Source organism: Nerophis ophidion, linkage group LG04, assembly GCF_033978795.1.
Source record: "Nerophis ophidion isolate RoL-2023_Sa linkage group LG04, RoL_Noph_v1.0, whole genome shotgun sequence".
Classification (NCBI taxonomy): Eukaryota; Metazoa; Chordata; class Actinopteri; order Syngnathiformes; family Syngnathidae; genus Nerophis; species Nerophis ophidion.
Window position 1 is genome coordinate 51,961,343 of NC_084614.1, and position 23,605 is coordinate 51,984,947.

The following is a 23,605-nucleotide window of genomic DNA, read 5'->3' on the forward strand; positions in this document are numbered from 1 at the left end:
TTTGATACAGTTGTGATCAAAATTATTCAACCCCCACACAATTTTGGTGTTTTAGCAAGTTGGACATTTATTCCGTATTTTGTTTATAGTCATATCAAATAAAGTTGTGTCAAATAGACAAATGCAACTTAAATTGTAACACTGTATTTTACAAAATACCAAAATAAGGACATTTTTCTTAATGTCTCATTGACAAAATTATTCAACCCCCTAGTTACATGCATCTTTCCTATTTAGTAGAACACCCTTTGGTGGTAATTACATCCTTCAAACGTGATACATAACCGGACACAAGCTTCTTGCAACGATCTACAGGTATTTTAGCCCATTCCTCTTGGGCAAAGGCCTCTAGTTCATTCATATTCTTGGGCTTGCGTGCTGCAACTGCCTTCTTCAAGTCCCACTAAAGATTTTCTTTAGCATTTAGGTCTGGCGACTGTGAAGGCCCCTCCAGAGTCTTCCAGCCCTTTTTCTGCAACCACTCTGATGTTGATTTGGAGGTATGCTTGGGATCGTTGTCCTGTTGGAAGGTCCAACGTCTCCCAAGCCTCAGCTTCGTCACTGACTTCATGACATTTGCAGCTAATATATCCTGGTAGGAAATAGAATTCATAATTCCTTGAACGCGCTGGAGATTCCCGGTACTTGAGGCAGAGAAACAGCCCCAGAGCATGATTGACCCCCCACCATGCTTAACAGTAGGCAAGGTGTTCTTCTCTTTGTAAGCTTCATTTCTTCTCCTCCAGACATAACGTTGATTCATAGGCCCAAAGAGTTCCAGTTTTCTCTCATCAATCCATAGAACAGTTTCCCAAAACGTTTGGGGTTTGTCCAGATGATTTTTGGCATACTTGAGTCTATTTTCTTGCGCCTGGTAGTCAGAAGTGGGGTGTGTACTATGGCTATGAGTGGTTGTTTTTTTCCCTTGGCCTCAGTCTGGACCCCCTCTCCAGGGCCCAGGCTTAGACCAATTTTTTAATTTTATTTTAATCTCCCACCCCCGTTTACCTGTATTTCATCTTTTTTGTAAGGGACGCTGGAAGCCGGCAGACCCGTCAACAGTTCTGTCTCCCTGTAATCTTTGTCTGATCTTGAATGGGATTGTGCTGAAAATTGTAATTTTCCTGAAGGAACTCTCCTGAAGGAATAAATAAAGTACTATCTAATCTCTAATCTAATCTAATCTAAGATAGATAGATAGATGGATAGATTAATTGGTGGATGGATGGTCGATGGGTCCAAGAAGTAAGGAAGTAGAAGAAAAGAAAAGGTGTGTGACTTTTGACATATTAATAAATACGTTTTCCACTTACCCATTGCGCATCAACTCAAACACTGAAAAAGGAAGAAGAAAATGAATTAGTACTGCTAATAAGAACTGCTTCCATAAATCAATGATGCTAGGTGCCTTTATTAATTCATACTGCATAAAATAAAACACTAGCCCAATTTATTAAAGGTTTGTGTGCACTAAAACACGTGGAAACCTGATGGCACACACAAAGCTGATCTACTAAACGTGTGCAAACTGCATCTCTTATAATAATCCATTTGAACTCCGTCTTCTAGAGATGCGCGGATAGGCAATTATATCATCCGCATCCGCGTCACCAAAATCGTCATCCACCTGGCGTCCACCCGAACCAAAATTTTATCAGGACCGTACCCGCCCGCCAACCGCCCGCTGAATTACATCAGAGGTTGGCCACCTTTACCACTCACAGAGCTATTTAAAACTGTTTCACATATTAATGTATTGAAGCCACACAATACAAGATTTACAAACACATTTCGGGAGAATATCCTCAAAGTAACACAACACAAACGCAACACAACTAATACCCATAATCCTTTGTATTCATGACACTTCCTAAATATATTTTACACCCCCGCGCTCCCAACCCCGCCCACCTTACTGACGCACGGGGGGGGGGGATGTGTCATGAATACAAAGGATTATGGGTATTTGTTGTGTTGCGTTTATTTTGTGTTACTGTGAGGATGTTCTCCCGAAATGTGTTTGTCGTTCTTAATTGGTGTGGCTTCAAAGCGTGGCGCATATTACTAAGAGTGTTAACATTTTTTATATCACAATCATTAGTGTACTCTGTGTCACCCAGTATGCCTTGCAGTTGTGTGCGTGTTGCCACGGAAGCCACACACAACATGATGCTGGACTGACAAGCAAATCGTGTATGATGTAGAAGGCGACAAAGCCAATGGCTTCATAGCACGCACTAATATTTAATATCTGGGTGACTGCCAGCAGTCATTCAAGAGAATAATAGCATCTCCTACTGTCTACTTCACTTTATGACACGGGTTTTAAATGGCTCTTTGAATGGCAAAGGATATCGATCCCAGAACCATGTATATCAAATGTCTACGGCTGGTTCAACCGCCACACGCCCGAATCTAATTAAAATCTATTTTTTCGTCATGTCAACCGCCCGACCCGCGGTTTACCCGCGGACTCCGCGGATGAGACAGCAAACCGCGCATCTGTACCGTCTTCATTAATATGCCGGATATATACTGATCATCAAAATGCAGGCTTGCTGACAGAATTACGTTTACATGTGCATATGTTTCTGTTGTCTAGGTTTTGATTCAGAAAAGGTGTTATACTGTATATTATAGATATGTGCTGATGGTTCAATATATCACACAGGTAGTAGCATGATAATATGAATGTGCAGAAAATTATCATGTGTCTCTGTGGTAAAAGCCCCGTATATGCACGCAAAATCCTCATTTAAATAAGGCGGTCTACACCAATTTTTAATTGCACATGCAGTCTTAGTAGATCACATGCAACACGCCCACTCATGTTATATGCACTTTGATATTTTACACTCACTGTCTAGCTTGTGGTATTTGGATCTTAGTCAATCAAGAACTAAGGGCCTGATCTATTAAGGGTTTGCATGCACTAAAACATGTGCAAGCTTGATAGCACACGCAAAGCTGATTTACTAAGCATGTGCCCAGAGGATTGTGTCAGCAGAAATAGGAGCGCAATACAATTTTGCCCGTCTGTCTTCATTAAGATGCACAATATATATTGATCATCAGAACGCCTTTAATATCGGGAGAAGAAATTGCAAATACATGTATTTAGTACAAGCATTGAAATGTATCAAAACTAAGCCTGTTTTCTGTCTATATTTAGTATGTTTAAAAGGGGCGTGCGGAGAATTTGTTGGCCATGCTCTGTCCTACATATACTTGTCAACATATATGGACTGTCAAAAATAAAAATAATAATAATACATATTTTTAAATTTTATAGCTTAAGAGTCTGATTAAAACAAATTATTTTAATGGGTTTTCTTATCTGCTGGTGTATTTTCTAAGGATGATCGCTATTTCATATGTATTAAAATACTTCTTGCGATATGCATTTTCTGGTGCCTGGAACATTCCAACATGCGCTCATAGTTAGTTTCAGTATCTTCCATAAGCAGAACTTCAACACACTAAAAATGTGGATTTCATTGTAGATGCACTGCAGGACTGCCTCTAAAATGCACAGAAAAATTGGTACACGTTATATTTGTTTGGTGCTTGTTTCAAAACAGCAAAACCCCAGAGATGGAGCCTGATAACATGTATGTGCAGTAAATGAGCGTCTTCATAGTAAAAACCGTATAGTCCAGGCAAAATCCTAATTTAAATAAGGCGGTGGGCAGCACGGTGGTAGAGAGGTTAGTGCATCTGCCTCACAATACGAAGGTCCCTGTAGTCCTGAGTTCAATCCCGGGATCGGGATCTTTCTGTGTTGAGTTTGCATGTTCTGCGTGGGTTTCCTCCGGGTACTCCGGCTTCCTCCCACCTCCAAAGACATGCACCTGGGGATAGGTTGATTGGCAACACTAAATAGTCCCTAGAGTGTGCATGTTGTCTCTCTATCTGTGTTGGTCCTGTGATGAGGTGGCGACTTGTCCAGGGTGTACACCGCCTTCCGCCCGAATGCGGCTGAGATAAGCTCCAGCGACGCCCCCGCGAACCCAAAAGGGACAAGCGGTAGAAAATGGATGGATGGATGCAAATAAGGCGCTAATAGTAAATGCAATTTTATTGTTTGTACACGCTGTTTCGCGCGTGGTATTTGATCTTAGTAGATCAGGGGCCCTGATGTTTTAATCTTGAGTCCTCACAAAATCCTGCTCTAAGCCCTTTTCACAGCAAACTTGAGATGTACCAAGAGTGAACTCAATGTGAAAATGTGTGTTGCCTCATACCAACTTCATGCTTCACATGCACACATTTCTACAGGCTGTGGATACTTTGGCGACACAAGGAGGTGGACATTTATACTTTGCAACATTTGATTTTTAACAATGTAAAAAAATTGAGGTAAGGACACAACATTTATTTTATTTTTTTTGCTATTACATTTAATGCTTTAAATTTATATAAATATTTGTGAGGACGTCTATTAATTCAGCCAGGTGATCATTTTGCCACTTATTGCTGTCACAATGTGTTCATGTGAGTCCAGCACCAGCTTGGCACAGTGTCACGCCCGTAAATCTGGTTTTATGTTTGATCATGTTTTGTTTTTTTTCTGGACTCTTGTTCGAGTTTTTCACTTCCTGGTTTGTTTTTGTTACCATGACAACTCATTGATTTTCACCTTGCCCTCCTAGTCACACCCCTGCCCTCAGTCCCGCACCTGTCCCTAATTATCACAGCCACTACTTAAGTCATTTTCTTTCTGTCCATCAATCAGTCTGGGATTTTTGCATTCTGCCTCATGCCTTCACGCACCCTCGATTACATTGCTATCCATGCCCCTTGTACTGGTCACAGTAAGTGTTTTTGTGTTAGTTATTCATAGTTCTGCCACTCTGCAAGTTTAAGTTTAGTTCATTGTCTTTCATGCCATCGAGCAGTTGTTTTGTTTTCCTGTTTGTATTTTTGCAGCCAAGTTTTGTACCTCTTTGTGAGCACCCTTAGTTTGTTTATTTATGTATTTAGTATTCCAAATAAACCATGTACTCACAGTCACGTCTGGCTCGTCCCGTATTCTCCTTGCATCGAAGAAGCAAAAATAATCCATGTCTCGGTGTGACAGAAAGAAAATGACTTAAGTAGTGGCTGTGATAATTAGGGACAGGTGCGGGACTGAGGGCAGGGGTGTGACTAGGAGGGCAAGGTGAAAATAAATGAGTTGTCATGGTAACAAAAACAAACCAGGAAGTGAATAAACTCGAACAAGAGTCCAGAAAAAGAAACAAAACATGATCAAACATAAAACCAGATTTACAGGCGTGACACACAGTTGCAGTCGTTGGTGGTTGTGGTCCAATGGGACCGGTGACGGTGGAAAAAATGTCTCGTATTGCTGCTACCGCAAGAAACTCTCCTGAGTTGTTATGATAAATTGAGCAATAATATAGACTGAGTCTATTGTATCCTTTTTTTTATGTGCTGGGATGTTTACATTTAAAAGAATGCAAACCAAATATTACATAATTTCCACATGAAACTTTACTCTGGCTGTGGGCACGCTACTAAATGAACACATTTGGTTGTATGTTAAACAAATTATATTTATACCAGGGTTAATCAGTCACACACCTCTTCTAAAGTTTTACGTATAATGCAAACAGGGTGCAGAACTACTTTATCCCCTGTTCGCTCATTTGTTTTGGCAATGCTCATCCATCTTCTTCTTCACTTTCTTCCTGATGTCCAGCAAATATTTGTAAATTCAGCCTGGGTGTGGTTATGGGAGCCCACAAAAGATTGTTAAGAGCGTGTGCTCTTAAACTCAACCTTTTTATTTTGTTCGCTTGAAACAAGAGAAAGTAGCACCTACTACTGAATCATACTGAATTCTAATCGGCTAGAGTGTCCAGTTCACACACGGCACATGGCTAATTTCAATATAATTTGGGTATTTATAAGCGAGCGGGGTCTGGGCGTGCCCAGCCACATAAACATCTGCGATAAATTTCACCTTGATTGTCAAGTAACAAAGAAATGTGCTTGGATTAGTGCTTGCGCACAATTTAACACAGGGGTCACCAACCTTTTTGAAACCAAGAGCTACTTTTTGGGTACTGATTAATGCGAAGGGCTACCAGTTTGACACACTTAAATAAATTGCCAGAAATAGCCAATTTGCTCAATTTACCTTTAATAAATAAATCTATTTAAATATAAAATGGGTATTTCTGTCTGTCATTTCGTTGTAAATTTTTTTTTCTTTTACGGAAGGTTTTTTGTAGAGAATAAATGATGAAAAGTTTGGTTTAAAAGAGGAGAAAACACGAAAAAAAATGAAAATTAAATTTTGAAACATAGTTTATCTTCAATTTCAACTCTTTAAAATTCAAAATTCAACCAAAAAAAAAGAGAGAAAAACTAGCTAATTTGAATCTTTTTGAAAAAATTTAAAGAAGAATTTATGGAACATCATTAGTCATTTTTCCTGAGTATGATTAATTTTAGAATTTTGATGACATGTTTTAAATAGGTTAAAATCCATTCTGCACTTTGTTAGAATATATAACAAATTGGACCAAGCTATATTTCTAACAAAGACAAATCATTATTTCTTCTAGATTTTCCAGAACAAACATTTGAAAATAAATTCAAAAGACTTTGAAATAAGATTTAAATTAGATTTTACAGATTTTCTACAATTGCCAAAATATATATTTTTTAATTTTAATCATAATAAGTTTGAAGAAATATTTCACAAATATTCTTTGTCGAAAAAACAGAAGCTAAAATGAGTTTGAGTTTGAGTTTGAGTTTGAGTTTATTTCGAACATGCAAGCATACAACATGATACATCACAATTTCCAGTTTCTCTTTCCAACATGTTCGAAAAGGAGGAGGAAGAAGCAGAGCTTATTTAATCCTACCCCTTTTCTTTACATAACAGTTGCTAAAACTTTTGTTCACTTCCTGTTCTCAATGTATTCACAATGTATACTCCATAAGTAATAAGTAATCACAATACAAATAAATAAATAAATAAATAATTGCTCAAATTTTAATCCATACGATGAGATAAATCAGATTATTTTGAAAATGAATGTGTGAGTAAAATCAGAATGTTTATCATGGTTCTTCATTTTTGTACTTTGTGAACACTTCCAGTTTGAAGAGTTTCTTGAAATGGATCATATTAGTACATTGTTTGATTGCTTTGCTTAATCCATTCCATAATTTAATTCCACATACTGATATACTGAAGGTTTTAAGTGTTGTACGTGCATACAAATGTTTTAAATTACATTTTTCTCTAAGATTATATTTCTCTTCTTTTGTTGAGAAGAATTGTTGTATATTCTTGGGAAGCAGGTTATAGTTTGCTTTGTGTATAATCTTAGCTGTTTGCAATTTCACTATGTCGTGGAATTTCAGTATCTTTGATTCAATAAATAAAGGGTTTGTATGTTCTCTATATCCAACATTATGTATTATTCTAACTGATCTTTTTTGTAACACTGTTAGTGAATGAAGTGTACTTTTGTAATTATTTCCCCATATTTCTACACAGTAACTCAGATATGGTAACACTAGTGAGCAGTAGAGAATATAAAGTGATTTTTGGTCTAGAAAATATTTGGCTTTATTCATTATTGATGTATTTCTTGCAACTTTATGTTGTATATTTTTTACATGAGATTTCCAGTTCAATTTATCATCAATCATTATACCTAGAAATTTGGTTTCATTTACTCTTTCAATTTCTATTCCGTCTATTTGTATTTGTGTTTGACTTTCTTTTCTACTGTTACCAAATAGCATTATTTTAGTTTTACTGAGATTCAATGATAGTCTGTTTTTGTCAATCCATTTTTTTAATTTGTTAATTTCTTCTGTTATTATTTGTATTATCCACTGTGTGTTCTCTCCTGAACAAAAGGCTGTTGTATCATCCGCAAATAATACTAACTTTAAATCTCTTGTAACTTTACCAATGTCATTTATATAGAGATTGAATAATTTAGGTCCCAGTATTGATCCCTGAGGTACACCACAGGAAATATTTAGCATTGTAGAAGTATGTTCGCCTAGCTTCACGTATTGTTTCCTGTTCGTTAGATAACTTCTTATCCAATTTAAGACTAACCCTCTGATGCCATATCGTTCCAGTTTTTTTATTAAAATATTGTGATTAATTGTGTCAAATGCTTTAGTTAGATCCATAAACACTGCTGCCGCACATTTTTTATTATCTATTGCATTGGTAATTTCTTCTGTGATTTCAATTAAAGCCATTGAAGTTGTAACATTAGCTCTGTATCCATATTGGTTCTCTTCGAGTATTCTATATTTATTTATGAAACTCTCTAATCTGTTATTGAACAGTTTTTCAATGATTTTAGAAAATTGTGGAAGTAAAGAAACAGGTCTATAATTTGTAAATAGATGTTTATCACCAGTCTTATAAATTGGTGCAACTTTAGCTATTTTCATTTTGTTTGGAAATGTACCTGTTTGAAATGATAGGTTACTAATATACATTAATGGTCCTGAGATCTCATCAATCACCTTTTTTATCGTATCCATATCAATTCCATTACAATCAGTTGAAGTCTTTGATTTACATTTTTTCACAATTTTAACTATTTCCTCCTGTGTCACATTACTGAGGAACATGGAGTTGGGATTTCGCTCTATGGTATCATAATAGTCCTCAATTGAAACTGGGTCTGGAATCCTTTCTTCCAATTTTGGTCCAATATTTACAAAGTAGTTATTAAAGCTTTCAACTACTTCCTTTATGTTGTCATTATGTTTATTTCTGTCTAAGAAGTAATGGGGGTAATCCCTCTTAGTGCCATTTTTAATAATGCTATTGAGAATGCCCCATGTTGCTCTCATATTATTTTTGTTCCTGTCCAATAATTCACTGTAATATTCTTTTCTACATGATCGTAGTATGTTTGTTAACTTGTTTTTATACTTTTTGTACTCAACTTCTGCCTCAGTAGTTCTTTGTACTATAAATTTTCTATATAGCGTATTCTTCTTCTTACAAGCATTTTTTAATCCTTTTGTCATCCATGGTTGATTATTCTTTCTCTGTTTACTACTGAGTTGTCTCCATGGACAATGTTTGTCATAAAGTATTATGAACTTGTTTAAGAAATATTCATATGCTTCATCAACCTCTTCTTCATTGTACACATTGTCCCAATCTTGCTTTTGTAGCTCCATTTTGAAAGCAATCATCCTCTTCTCTGTGCACAGTCTTTGGAATGTCCTTTTGTCTTCCGTGTTCTTTTTACAGTTTCCATCATATATTGTAAAAACTGGCAGATGATCACTAACGTCGGTTATAAGTAAACCACTTGTAGTGTTATTATCAAAATCATTAGTAAAAATATTATCAATAAGTGTGGCACAGTGTCCTGTGACTCTGCTTGGCTTTGTGATTTTAGGATATAAACTGATGCTGTACATTGTATCAATGAAGTCATCAATAAACTTTTGCTTGTTAGGGTTCAATAAGTCAATATTAAAGTCACCGCATAAGAAAATTATTTTTTTACCATTGTCCATGTAAGTTGCCTTGATCCATTCTTCAAATGTTTCTATACTTGACTTAGGTGATCTGTATATACAACTAATTACTATGTTTTTGCTATTTTCCTGACATATTTCAATGGTAATACATTCTAAGATGTTATCTATAGCAAATGACATGTTTTTTACCACTTTGTAGTTCAGGTTCTTCATCACATACACAGCTACTCCTCCTCCATTTTTGTTGGTTCTGTTAATATAGTTTAGTTCATATCCTTCCAGATCAAAATCTATTCCTTTTTTATCATCAATCCATGTTTCTGTGATGGCGATCACTTTGAAGGGTTCGTTGATGTGTTCCAAAAAGTTCTTAATGTTGTTGTAGTTTGCATACAAGCTTCTGCTATTAAAATGAATAATTGACAATTTGTTGTCACTTTTAATATTGCTATTATATTGCTCATCTGTATAATAAAAACAATTATTACTAATGTGGGAAAAAAAATTTGTATCTGGATCTATATCGTTTTCCAAATCCTGGTTTTTGTGCTCTTTGTTGCAGAAGTTTTGTAGTTCCATATTTCCTTGCTCAACAATCTTTGATGTCGTTTCAATAATTTCTATAAGTGTAGATGGATGCAGTCCTGAATCTAAGTCTTCTTTTTTAGTCGTCCCTTGCAGTATAGTAGTGTTGATGTTGAATTTAGGTGCTTGTTTTCTGTCAGAGTCCATTATCATCGTTATTGTGGAAGCTGTGTAAACTTAAAATTTGTCCAGGTCTTTGATGTCATTGACAACAATTACTCTTGCTTCTGGACCTCCATTCAGCTTGATGTAGATTTTACAGTTGGCGCTCCAAGTTCCCTGGATTTTTCCCTGCTTTCTCAAGTCGCGTGCTTTCTTGGCGATTCCAGCATTACGTTTAGTGAGATGCTCATTCATGTACACATTTGTTCCCTTCAGCTTCTTTCCCTGTCTCAGCAATGCCATTTTAGATTTTCTGTTTACAAATTTCACAAGCACAACTGGAGTGGCGTTGTTGTCTCTTCTGTTCAGTGGGATGCATGTTTCGATGGTATTAATGTCGATTTCAATTTCCTTTGATTGCAGGAAGTTGACTACTTGCTGTTCTGCCGAGACAAGATCCATTTCATCTGGTTCACCTTCATTATTCACAGCTTTCGCATAGGATCTTGGTTTAATTCGGTGTCCTGTCACAATGATTTCATTCATTCGTTTATCCTGCTCCATTTCATCTATGATATTCCACAGCGTGTAGTTTTCTTCTTGAAGGGTCTTCATTTGTTGGCGCATTTCTTCTTGAAAGGTCTTCATTTGTTGGCGCATTTCTTCTTGAAAGGTCTTCATTTGTTGGCGCATTTCTTCTTGAAAGGTCTTCAAATGTTGGCACACATCAGAGACTTCATTTTTTCTGGTGATGATTTGAGTTTGCAGACTTTCAATATTTTGCTGCAGACTTTTCACATCTTGTTTGTGTTCTTCCATTGCTTTTTTCTGATCTTTTTTATTTCTTTAATTTCTTCTTTCATTTCAAGGAGTATTTTTAGTAGTACTCCTTGTTCCCCATCATGTCCTGTATCCAGTCTCAAATCTTGGTCCCAGTTGTGTCCTGTGTTGGCTGACACCGAAGGTTTCGGGCTTTCAGTCTTCCCTTTAGCTTTTGGCATAGCGGCAGATCGATGACGTCAGTGCCTCTTGTGTCTTAAACGGCAGTTACTTTAGCAACTTGCAGCAGGTTTAACTTGGTTGTTCCAACAATGAGTACCTTGTGTTGTTCACAGATCAATTTGAGGTGTTAGTCTGTCAACTTAAAACACTGCGACGTTGGAAGCACTTTAAAACAGCTGTAAACTCGCCGTAGTTTTTGGTTGCTAGGCAACCGCTTTGAGCTGCGGTAAGGCGCCGATGGCTTGAGGCAAACGACTCATCTAACTTGCCTTATTTCAGCGTATCAGTGCCTCGCAACTGACCAAAATGAGGTCAAGGATGCCAGGTTACTCCCCTGTGGCTGTGGTCGCAAATAAGTGGTCAAAATCTTCAAAATAAACAAAAACTCCGGTAGCAAAAGCGGAGCCTTTTTCTTTTGCGTCCTTTCTCATGAACAGGAATGAAGAATTAAATTAAAATTTCTCTACAATAAAAAAAAAAAAATACTTGAACATTGATTTCAATTGTCAGGAAAGAAGAGGAAGGAATTTAAAAGGTAAAAAGGTATATAAGTTTAAAAATCCTAAAATCATTTTTAAGGTTGTATTTTTTTCACTAAAATTGTCTTTCTGAAAGTTATAAGAAGCAAAGCAAAAAAAATAAATGAATTTATTTAAACACGTGAAGACCAAGACTTTAAAATATTTTCTTGGATTTTCAAACTCTATTTGAGTTTTGTCTCTCTTAGAATGAAAAATGTCGAGCAAAGCGAGACCAGCTTGCTAGTACATAAATAAAATTTAAAAAAATAGAGGCAGCTTACTGGTAAGTGCTGCTATTTGAGCTATTTCTAGAACAGGCCAGCGGGCTACTCATCTGGTCCTTACGGGCTACCTGGTGCCGTGGGTGACCCCTGGTTTAACACATCTGATTTTTTTCTTTTCTACGCTGTTTTCTGGATTTGAATGTATGTCAGTTATTGATTGTATGTGCCTGTGGCCCTTAATGATCAGAATTATGACTAATGTTTCAACTGTGACCTGACAGTAAAAACCGAATGAGTTGTATACATACTTGCTACTAGCTTAAATGCTAAAGACACAGTCGAGAAGTGGGCTAATAATCAAATATGATGTACATACCCATGTGAAGATTGTCTTCTGCAGGATCATCCAGCACCTGCAACAAAAATAATACTGCGATCAAAAATATTTATTCACATCTGAATCACAGTGCTAATTTAATCAGATTCTAAATCTAAATTTAATTCCAATTCTTAAATGGATTCATTAAATAAAATATTTTTAAAGACACTTTTTTGGTCACCGCCGCACTCTTTGTGCTGTTTACTATACGTTGTACGTTAGCAGCCGAGAATAACTTTTGTAACCGGTTTTGAGAAGGATTTATTCTAACTTTCATACTAAATATTATATATCAGGAATCTGTTTGAATCGAGAACTGTGTTGAATTAAGATTCTAAATCAAATCGTTCCCCCAATCCAAAAAAATCATTGAATCGAATCATGAGTTTTTGTAAGATTTACATCCCTAGTACTTACCGTATGTAGTCAGTCAACTTGTCATGAGTACTTGCCGTATGTATTTAACTCATCCAACAGTACTTGTTGTATGTATCTAACCCATTACTGTAGAAAGTTTGATTATATTACACCTATACTGGCTCACCTGCACTGGCTTCCTGTGCACTTAAAATGTGATTTTAAGGTTTTACTACTTACGTATAAAATACTAAGCGTTCTAGCTCCATCCTATCTTATTGATTGTATTGCACCATATGTCCCGGACAGAAATCTGTGTTCAAAGAACTCTGGCTTATTAGTGATTCCCAGAGCCCAAAAAAGCTTCAAAGCATTTTCTATTCTGGCTCCAGTACTCTGGAATGCCCTACCGGTAACAGTTAGAGATTCTACCTCAGTAGAAACATTTAATTCTCAAAACTCATTTGTATAATCTAGCCTTTAAATAAACCCATTTTAGACCAGTTCATCTTCTGTCTCTCTTTTCTGCTTTGCCTCCCTCTCCTGTGTGGAGAGGTTATCAGGTGACCACTGATCAGCCTCCACGGATGAAGCGCTTTCTTTTCCAAGTTGGCACCCAGGATGGACCACTCCTCTTTGCATCAGTTGGTGACGTCTCTGTGTTGCTGACTCTTCTCCATTCAAGATGATCCCTGCTGGCCTCCAGATGGACTGGACTTTCACATGAAGTCGGGACCCGGGGTGACCACTTCTTTTGCATCAATCGGTGATGTTTCTGCACCCCGACGTGTTTACATGTAAGAGGATCTCCTGGACCCTCACATTAACCCATTATTATCCAGTCACCCAAGGGGGGATCCCCTTATCTGCGGCCCCTTCCAAGGTTTGAGTTTTTTCTTGCCCTTTGCCAAGGATGTCTTTGTGGCTTGTGCAGCCCTTTGAGACGTTTGTAGTTAAAATCTATATAAGTACATTTTGATTGATTGATTGGTTATCATCATTAACTGTCGCATGGGATACCAGCGACATTTGATGACAGTTTAGATTTTTGGGTAGATTATTCGACAACATAGTTCATTAAGGCATAATTTTACAAAATGAATATAATTGTTATATATTTATATTTAAAATACATAAAACAATTGAATGTGCTGTCAGGCCTGGGACTCGAACCTAAGCCCTCTGGATGAGAGTGCCATTGTTCTATAAGCCTGAGCTGTCAACTCAATAAGGTGTCAGGGAGAGGTTTAACAATATACTCTTGCACAACCACATAGGCAGGTCATTAAATTTTAGTACAGTGTATGTTTAAACATTGTTGAGTACACAATTAAATAATGTACTATAAAATGTAAAACTACTTAACACACTGTGTACATTGTATAGTTCACAATTAAATTGTGTGCTGTATAGTGTATAAAATGTGTACTACACATGTCGTATACGTTGTACAGTACAACACTGAACTGTGGAGAAGTCATTTCACTAAAAGGTAGAACTGTCATCGTCTTTCTATTATTCATTCGAGAGTGTATTTGAAGAAGTTTGTTTTTTTAACTTTCACCTCCACTAATTTGACAATGTTGACATGGTCTAGTTTTTTAAGGATGGCAATCTCTTGGTAGACTCTTTCCAATGGTCCTAGGAACTTAGGCTGCTCTCCTTGGACTGCCTTGGGTCCCCTAGGAGGTGGGCGACCTGTAAAACACCCAGAACGACACATCACGTTGGAATATATATATATACACAGTATACATTATACAACATATATATATATATATATATATATATACGTATTTACATATATATATATATATATATATATATATATATATATATACGTATTTACATATATATATATATATATATATATATATATATATATATATATACACACATATACAGTCGTGGTAGAAAGTTTACAGACACTTGTAAAGAACATAATGTAATGGCTGTCTTGAGTTCCCAATCATTTCTACACAGGATCACGTACTTATTGGTCACAAAAAACATTCATGAAGTTTAGTTCTTTTATGAATTTATCATGGGTCTACTGAAAATGTGACCAAAACTGCTGGGTCAAAAGTATATATACAGCAATTTTAATATTTGGTTACATGTCCGTTGGTAAGTGTCACTGCAATATGGCGCTTTTGGTAGCCATCCACAAGCTTCTGGTTGATTTTTTTTCTGACATGGACTTTTTTCGACTCTTTGTGATGATAATTCTGCAGCCTCTGTATGTCTGAATACTGAAGAGTTGGTTTCTGGGCTCAACTCTATTTGTTTACAAACACTGGACACGATCAGTCCTTTTAAGTTCCGCCGCTCCAAAGCCACGCCTCGGCCCTGGTTAAATGACTTCATTCGTGCTGCCAAGCGCAGGTGCAGGATAACAGAGAGAACATGGAAAAAAGACAGGCTGCATGTGTCCTTTGCCATTTTTAAAGAAAGCCTGCTTTCCTTCAAGATGACTGTAAAAGCAGAGATGAATATATATATATTTTAGATTAATATCTTCTAACTGTAACAACCCCTGAGTTCTGTTTAAAACTATTAAAACTGTCATTGATGCTCCTAAATGTGGTGGTTTTGATGCTTCTTTTGAATTCTGTGAAAATTGTCTCCATTTTTTTACTGACAAAATTGTGTCAACTAGAGCCAGTATATCCCAGCCTTCATATGGCCCTTCTGTTCCTCTGCATTTCTCTTCTGTTTTCCATCAGTTTGAGCCGGCGTCTTTTTCTTTTTTAAATGACACAGTTAGTCATATGAAGCCCTCTGGTTCTCCTGCAGATGCCCTCCCACCTTGCCTGTTTAAGGAGGTACTTGCTACTATTGGATCAAGTTTCCTTAACATTATCAATAGTAGCCTCTCTTCTGGAATAGTTCCAGTAGAGTTTAAACATGCAGCAGTACGACCTCTACTTAAAAAAACAAGCCTCAACCCCTCACTCCTCTCTAACCTTAGACCTATCTCTAATCTTCCATACATTTCCAAGTTATTAGAGAAGGTTGTCTACAGTCAGTTGTTGCCCTTCTTAGATGATAATGGTATCACTGAGCTGTTCCAGTCCGGTTTTAAAGCCCTCCACAGCACAGAGTCAGCGCTTCTAAAAGTTTTTAACATTATCCACCTGTCAACTGATTCTGGTAAATATGTTGTCCTGGTGCTTTTAGATCTGTCTGTTGCGTTCGACACCGTCGACCACGCCACCTTAATCACTCGTCTTGAGAACTGTGTGGATATTAAGGGCGCCGCCCTGAACTGGTCCTGGTCATACCTAACCAACAGGAGTTTTTGTGCAAAATTACACAGTTTTATGTCTTCCACAGCTCCTTTACCACATGGGGTCCCCCAGGGCTCAATCCTTGCCCCAATCTTATTTGCGCTTTACATTCTCCTTGTTGGTTGTATTTTTAGGAAGTAAGGTATTGCATTTAATTTTTATGCCGATGATTGCCAGATCTATTTTCCCATGGCACAAAATAACACGGTTTAACGTCTCATTGACTGCCTTCATCATCATCATCAGCCGTTGTCAGTCCACTGCTGGACGAAAGCCTCAGCATGTTTCTGCCATTTGGCGTACTTTTCATGCTGGTTATTAGCCTACACCTTCCACGCTGGCTTGGTGCGGGTTGGAAGGGGTATTTTATATCAGAGATCCTTCTCCTAGACTAATTGCCTTACTGGGCTGTTGAACTTAGTCTGTCCTGTTTGTTGTCCGCGCCCCATTTACCCAGGGACCCGCTCAGCTTTATGGCGCTGACCGCCCGCCAGTCACAAGAGAAAGTGCAAACGGTTCTTTGTGTGCATTTTATAGACGTTAGTTGGGACTTACTAACCCCACACACAACCTCCCATCTCATGCCTGGATGTAGTTTAACGTCATACCCAGGACACTGGGTATGACTGCCTGCACAACATCAAAGCCTGGCTTTCAGCTAACTTCCTGAGCCTAAATGAAGACAAAACAGAAGTTATGTTGTTCGGTCCAAGTCGCTCTCCCTCCTCCAACGTTGACCTCGGCATTTTGACCCCGTATCTCAGCGACTGTGTCACAAACCTGGGGGTAAAGTTCTTCGACTCTGATTTTAAATTTGAAAAACAAATCAGCAGCGTCGTTCAAAAAAGCTTTTATCAATTACACCAAATAGCAAAAGTGAAACCGCTTCTATCGGGACATGATCTCGAGAAATTAATAAATGCCTTTATCTCGAATAGTTTAGACTACTGCAATGTCTAAACTAAGTGGGCTAGGGAGGCCTGGTATGTAGGCATTAGCCAGGCCTCCCTAGCCCACCTGCAGCTTGTGCAGAACTCTGCTGCTCGTCTGCTAACACAGACCCGCAGACGTGAGCACATCACCCCTATATTAGCGTCCCTTCACTGGCTCCCTGTGCGTTACCGAATCAACTTTAAACTCCTTCTATTTGTTTTTTTAAAATGTCTAAACATATCTCTCCAACCTCCTTCCGCCTTACTACCCCACCCGATCCCTAAGATCAGCCGATCAGCTGCTACTGACGGTCCCTGACAAAAAGGCTGAAGCTTAGAGGTGACAGAGCTTTCGCCGCTGCTGCTCCCAAGCTCTGGAACTACCTACCTCTGAGTGTTAGACAAGCCTCCTCTCTTCATATTTTTAAATCTCTCTTAAAAACATACTTTTATTCCATGGCTTTTAACACTGAGTGATATCCATCCTGCAATGGCGCCAAATTAATACACCTGCTGTGAACCTGTTTTTATGTTTTATTTATTTACTTATTTTTTTTTTTTTTTTATCATGTTCTGTTTGTGTTGTGTTGTGTTTGCTCGGTTCTCGTATTAACTTTTAACCTGCCCATTGTACAGCACTTTGGCTACCCTGTGGTAAATTTTAAATGTGCTCTATAAATAATGTTGATTTGATTTGATGGACTTGTTTCTTCAGCATTGTCCACATGTTTAAGTCAGCTCAAAGACAAAGATAAGACTTTCTGGAGGAAAGTTCTGTGGTCGGATGAAACAAAAATGTAGCTTTTTGGCCACAAAACCCAGCAATATGTTTGGGGGAGTAAAGGTGAGCCCTTTAATCCCAGGAACACCAGGCCTACCGTCAAGCATGGTGGTGGTAGTATTATGCTCTGGGCCTGTTTTGCTGCCAATGGAACTAGTGCTTGAAGATAGTAAATGGGACAATGAAAAAGGAGAATTATATCCAAATTTTCAGGACAACATAAAATCATCAGCCCGGAGGTTGGGTCTTGCGCACAGTTCGGTGTTCCAACAGAACAATGAGCCAAAACACACGTCAAAAGTGGTAAAGGAATGGCTAAATCAGGCAAGAATTAAGGTTTGGACAGGCCTTCCCAAAGTCCTAACTTAAATGCGTGGACAATGCTGAAGAAACAAGTCCATGTCAGAAAACCAACAACTTTAGCTGAACTGCACCCATTTTGTCAAAAGGAGTGGTCAAACATTCAACCAGAAACTTGCCAAATAAATGTGGATGGCTACCAAAAGCGCCTTATTGCAGTGAAACTTGCAAAGGGACATTTAACCAAATATTAACATTGCTGCATGTATACTTTGGGCCCAGAAGATTTGGTCACATTTTCAGTAGACCCAAAATTAATTCATAAAAGAACCAAACTTCATGAATGTTTTTGTGACAAACAAGTATGTGCTCCAATCACTATGTCACAAAAAAATATGAGTTGTAGAAATGATTGGAAACTAAAGACAGCCATGACACTATGTCCTTCACAAGTGAATGTACACTTTTGACCAAAACTGTATACATACATACACACACACGCACGCACGCACGCACACACACACACACACACACACACACACACACACACACACACACACGCACACACACACACGCACACACACACACACACACACAGAGAGAAACAGGACTTACGTGGAAAACCACACTGCTTCATTAACTTCTTCTTTGAAACAACTTTCATGGCCTGGAAAGTAGAAATGTATTTTTGTAAAAACAAACAAATGTAAACAAATAATTCAGAGCTAAACAACATGAAACTTGTTCAATTGTTATCTAAAAAGAAAACTTTTTTAGCTACTATATTTGATTTGATGGATGATAGAAATGTTTCACTGGCAATAGGTTATAGCAGGATGTGTGGTCAAAGGAAGCTGAGCTAAATAAATTCAATTAGCAAAAAAAAATAACACAATGTTCTGGAAGAAGGTCCTGTTGAATGCATCAAGGCAGCAAGTAGTTGTTGGGGAAAGACTGCAGGTTTCAGATTTACACAGGAGCACTAAACAAGAATGTAACATATTTGTGGACGTTCTTAATTTGCACTCCGCCACACTCTTCGGAGACAACCAATGATGCTCACAAACTGCAACTTCAGGATCCAAATAAGAAAGATTTGCTTTCTTGGATTCAAACCAATTTTTTCGACCACCTCAACATGTTGGTCATGGATGGTGATGACAGAATAAAATCCGACAGTGACTGAATTTTTGTATTTTCCCAGCTGACGATGAGGGCCAGGCAGAGCCGGCCCAAGGCATAAGCGAACTAAGCGCTTGCTCAGGGCCCCGCGGCCACGAGGGGGCACCCAAAAGCAATGGAATTTAACTTCAGTAGACTGCACTCTCTTTGTACAAAGTAAACATTAAATATGAACAATTAACTAAAAATATGGACTAGTAATTAAAGACTAATATGTGCAAGACTGATGAGACAAGATGACACTTCCTGTCAATGAGAAAGGACGCAAAGAAAAAGGCTCCCCTTTTTTGTTAAATCTGAAAATTTTGACCACTGATTTGTGATCACAGCCACAGGAGAGTCACCTGGCATCTCCGAACTGATTTTGGTCAGTGTAGAGGCACTGATACGCTGAAATAAGACAAGTTGGAAGAGCCGTTAGACGCAAGCAATCAGCTTCTTACCGCATTTCAAAACGGGTGCCTAGCAACCAAAGCTACGGCGAGTTTACAGCTGTTTTAAAGTGCTTCCAACGTCGCAGAGCGATATAAGTTGATTGGCTGATACCTCAAATTGATCTTTGAATGGCGAAAGGTACGAATTTGTTGAAACAAACAAGTTATAAGTGCTGCAAGTCGCTAAAGCAACTGCCGTTAAGACACAAGAGGCACTGACGTCATCGGCCTGCCGCGATGCCAAAAGTTAAAGGAAAGAATGAAATCCCGAAACGCTCGGTGTCAACTGGGAACAAGATTTGAGACTGGACACAGAACATGATGTGAATCAAGAAGGGGTACTACAAAAAATACTCCATGAATTTAAAGAAGAATTGAAAGAAGAAATTAAAGAAATGAAAGAAGAATTGAAGGAAGAAATTAAAGAAATGATGGGTGGATGGAACAATGAAAGCAAGAAACATGTCAATAATGAATAAAGCTAAATATGTTCTAGACCAAAAATCACTTCATATTCTCTACTGCTCACTAGTGTTACCATATCTGAGTTACTATGTGAAGAAATATGGGGAAATAATTACAAAAGTACACTTCATTCACTAACAGTGTTACGAAAAAGATCAGTTAAAATAATACATAATGTTGGATATAGAGAACCTACAAACCCTTTATTTATCGAATCAAAGATACTGAAATAACACGACAAAGTGAAATTGCAAACAGTTAAAATTATACACAAAGCAAACTATAACATGCTTCCCAAGAATATACAACAATTATTCTCAACAAAGGAGAGGAGAAATATAATCTTAGAGAAAAATGTAATTTAAAACATTTGTACACACGTACAACACTTAAGACCTTCAGTGTATCAGTATGTGGAATTAAATTATGCAATGGATTAAGCATAGCAATCAAACAATGTACTAATATGATCCACTTCAAGAAACTCTTCAAACTTAAAGTGTTTACAAAGTACAAAAAAGAAGAATCATGACAAACATTCTGATTTATTCATCCATCCATTCTTTCATTCTCAAAATAATCTTACTTATCTCATTGTATGTAATATAACTTACTTCACCAGTTATTCTTTTATTTATTTTTATTGTGATTACTTATGGAGTATATTGTGAATACATTGAGAACAGGAAGTGAACAAAAGTTTTAGCAACTGTTATGTAAAAGAAAAGGGGTAGGATTTAATAAGCTCTGCTTCTTCCTACTCCTTTTCGAACATGTTGGAAAGAGAAACTAGAAATTGTGATGTATCATGTTGTATGCTTGCATGTTCCAAATAAACACAAACTCAAACTCAAACTTTTACTGTAAATACAAAGCTTTATCCCTTGGACTGTTCAACCCCAGGCCACTCTTGTAGCTGAATGTTTTCTACATTTTAAGATTAGGAACCATATGAGGCACTCTGGACATCATACGTTCATTCATTGGTATTACTTATGTCCTTAACTGGGCCACCCCCATATCTTTATAAATGACATGTCATTTGTAAAGACATGCCAGGCTGACAATAGGATAATGTAAACAACACTGCCAGAGCCGCAATGAGTTTATAGTAGGTGTGTGAATGATCAACAATCAATATTATTGGCAGAAATAGAGGGCCCCAAAGTCAGATTTTGCTTAGGGCCCCATGGAGGCTTGGGCCGGCACTGCGACAAGGAGCAAGATTTCTCCCACTAATGCGAACGGATCACTGTCCTCTCCCCTCAAGGTGAGCTGTGGTGTCCCACAGGGTAGCATTATGGGACCATTGTTATTCTTCACATGAAATCATCGTATAACAGCAATTTGTTCCTGTCCGCGGACGATTCTGCGATCCTGGCCTCGGACAGGGACAAACTGAAGGTTGCAAGTGCACTCAGCACCGAACTAAGTAATCTCTTTCTCTGGCTTTCCGATAACAAATTGTCACGACACCTGGGTAAAACACAGTCCGTCCTGTTTGGGTTCTAGCACAACCTAGGTAAATCCCCGGCCTTTACCATTAAAGCAAATGATACCATAATCACCAGCAAAGACAAGGTAATTTACCGAGGTTGTATATTGGACAACACAGTCAGTCCTCTGTTGCCCCCTGTCCTTGCTCCACCCCCTCATAGGGTCCTCGAGAGTGGTGATCCAGTTTGGATGGTGAAGGAGGTAATGAAAGTGCCTGGCAGGGGGGTTTGCTACCTGGTCGACTGGGAGGGTCATGGACTTGATGACCGGTCTTCGGTGCCTGCCTCCTATTTTGCTGACCCCACTCTTTTGGAGGACTCCTTCCGAGCTAACCTTGATGCGCCACGATGCTCGTCAGGAGTCTCGCATCAGGAAGGGGGTACTGTCACGGTGCGGGCGCATTCCTCTGCGCACCCATATGTGCAATCTGCGCTTCAGCGTGCTTCCAGGCGCACTCCTCTCGTGCTCACGCACCTCCTCAGAGCGCACGCCTCTTCTGCCTTGGACGCGCTCCAACAGCGGTTCCAAATCAACAATCAACGCACCTGAAGCTGATGACACGGCACACTATTTAGACCAGCACAACCTGCGTTTCAATGCCAGAACGTAGCCATCTGTATGGTACAGTGTAATAGGTCTCTAGCTCTCACTCCGTGTACCTCTGCCCTTGTGCTCAACTGTCCTTGTCATTTTCATTGTCCCCTCAGAATACCCTCTGTTGCCTTGGAAGTAAGCGGTGTGCCTCACTTCCCTGGATCCCTGGACTGCCTCCTCGATCCTCGACCCCCCGCTCTGGACATGGACCTCAGGACGCCTCTCTCCAGCTCCACGGACCCCCCCGCTTGGATCACAGACCTTCTTCTGCCCGTCCCCTTTGGACTTGTTTGCCTTTTCCAACCAACACGCACATACAACAAACTCCTGGTAACGATTGCATTGTTGATACTTCACATAGTCCTGCTTCACACACATAGTAGCATACACAGCTTTACAGCTCAGCTTTACATCTGCCTCTGTGCCGTCTCCTTCCCCCTGGTACCGTTACATCCAGAGGCAGTATAGTACATATTGATCGGGAGATTATTCCATTACGCATCTGCAGTTGGCTGCTGTCATGTACCCTATGTTTATGTATTTCTGTTAGCTCGGTAATTTTGACAACATACTGTTGACAGAGTAAAGTTAGCATTCGGTTAAAAATTTTCAAAAAAGTATTGTGTAGTTGTGTCAAATCGGATGCACTGGTGGGAGTTATTTGGTACATTTAAGTCACTCTTGTCTTTTGCAGACAGAAAAATGCAGGTTATAGCCTAGTTACACTTAGCATAGCTTTCCGTCACTCATTGACCTAGCTGAAACTCTCCACATAGATCTGAGCAATCAAATAGAAAAGAGTGTGGTTGGTGTTGAGCCATTTCTTGGTCCTAAAAAAGAAAAAAAACTTGCTCAAGTTCTGTGTGGAAGCATTTTACACTCAGTATTGTTGCATTTATAAACCAAAGTGATATGTAATGTGTGCATAATTCAGAGATGTCAAATATCTGTCAACATCTAAAGGCATCCTCTACTGGTACTTTATGCCAAACCCCCACCATCATCACAGCAACTAACAAACAGTGGGAGATTTGAATTGCCTTGACCTGATGTGCTACTCAAGGGAGAATAAAGATTTTTGCAAGCTTCTCAAGATGGTGGCGTGCACGGACGCAGCGGCTTACAGCTCCCACTTTCGGTGCTTCCTTTTATGTTTTATATTGTTTTGGTTATGTCTGTATACCTTCGCGACACAACACAGTCGTCAAAACCTACTGGACATTGGTTTTAACACAGGAGAACTGTTTCAAACGATTTCCACCGCTCACACAATTTACCCGACTAGATAGCGTAATCTCTGTGGATTGTTATCTGATCAGGCATGTGACACAGACGGCGGCGGTGGAGGAAACAAAAGCGGTGCTGCCGGTCTGGTCTCCTGAAGAGAATAAAAAAACAGCCCCACAAGCCTCTGCTGCCGAGCATACACCTCACCAACGCCAGATCCATGGCTCACAAAATG

General features: G+C 38.6%; 1 protein-coding gene across 6 annotated transcripts in view; it reads right to left on the minus strand.

Annotated features, from left to right (window-relative positions):
• camkk1a (calcium/calmodulin-dependent protein kinase kinase 1, alpha a) overlaps positions 1 to 23,605 on the minus strand; it is a 202,275-nt gene that overhangs the window by 71,935 nt on the left and 106,735 nt on the right. For all 6 annotated transcript variants that reach the window (XM_061898329.1, XM_061898327.1, XM_061898325.1 and 3 more), the window contains 4 exons: positions 18,587 to 18,638; positions 14,233 to 14,366; positions 12,309 to 12,345; positions 1,314 to 1,335 (listed from right to left, as the gene is read on the minus strand). In XM_061898329.1, the coding sequence (XP_061754313.1) occupies positions 1,314 to 1,335; positions 12,309 to 12,345; positions 14,233 to 14,366; positions 18,587 to 18,638 (245 nt within the window). The remainder of the gene's footprint in view (positions 1 to 1,313; positions 1,336 to 12,308; positions 12,346 to 14,232; positions 14,367 to 18,586; positions 18,639 to 23,605) is intronic.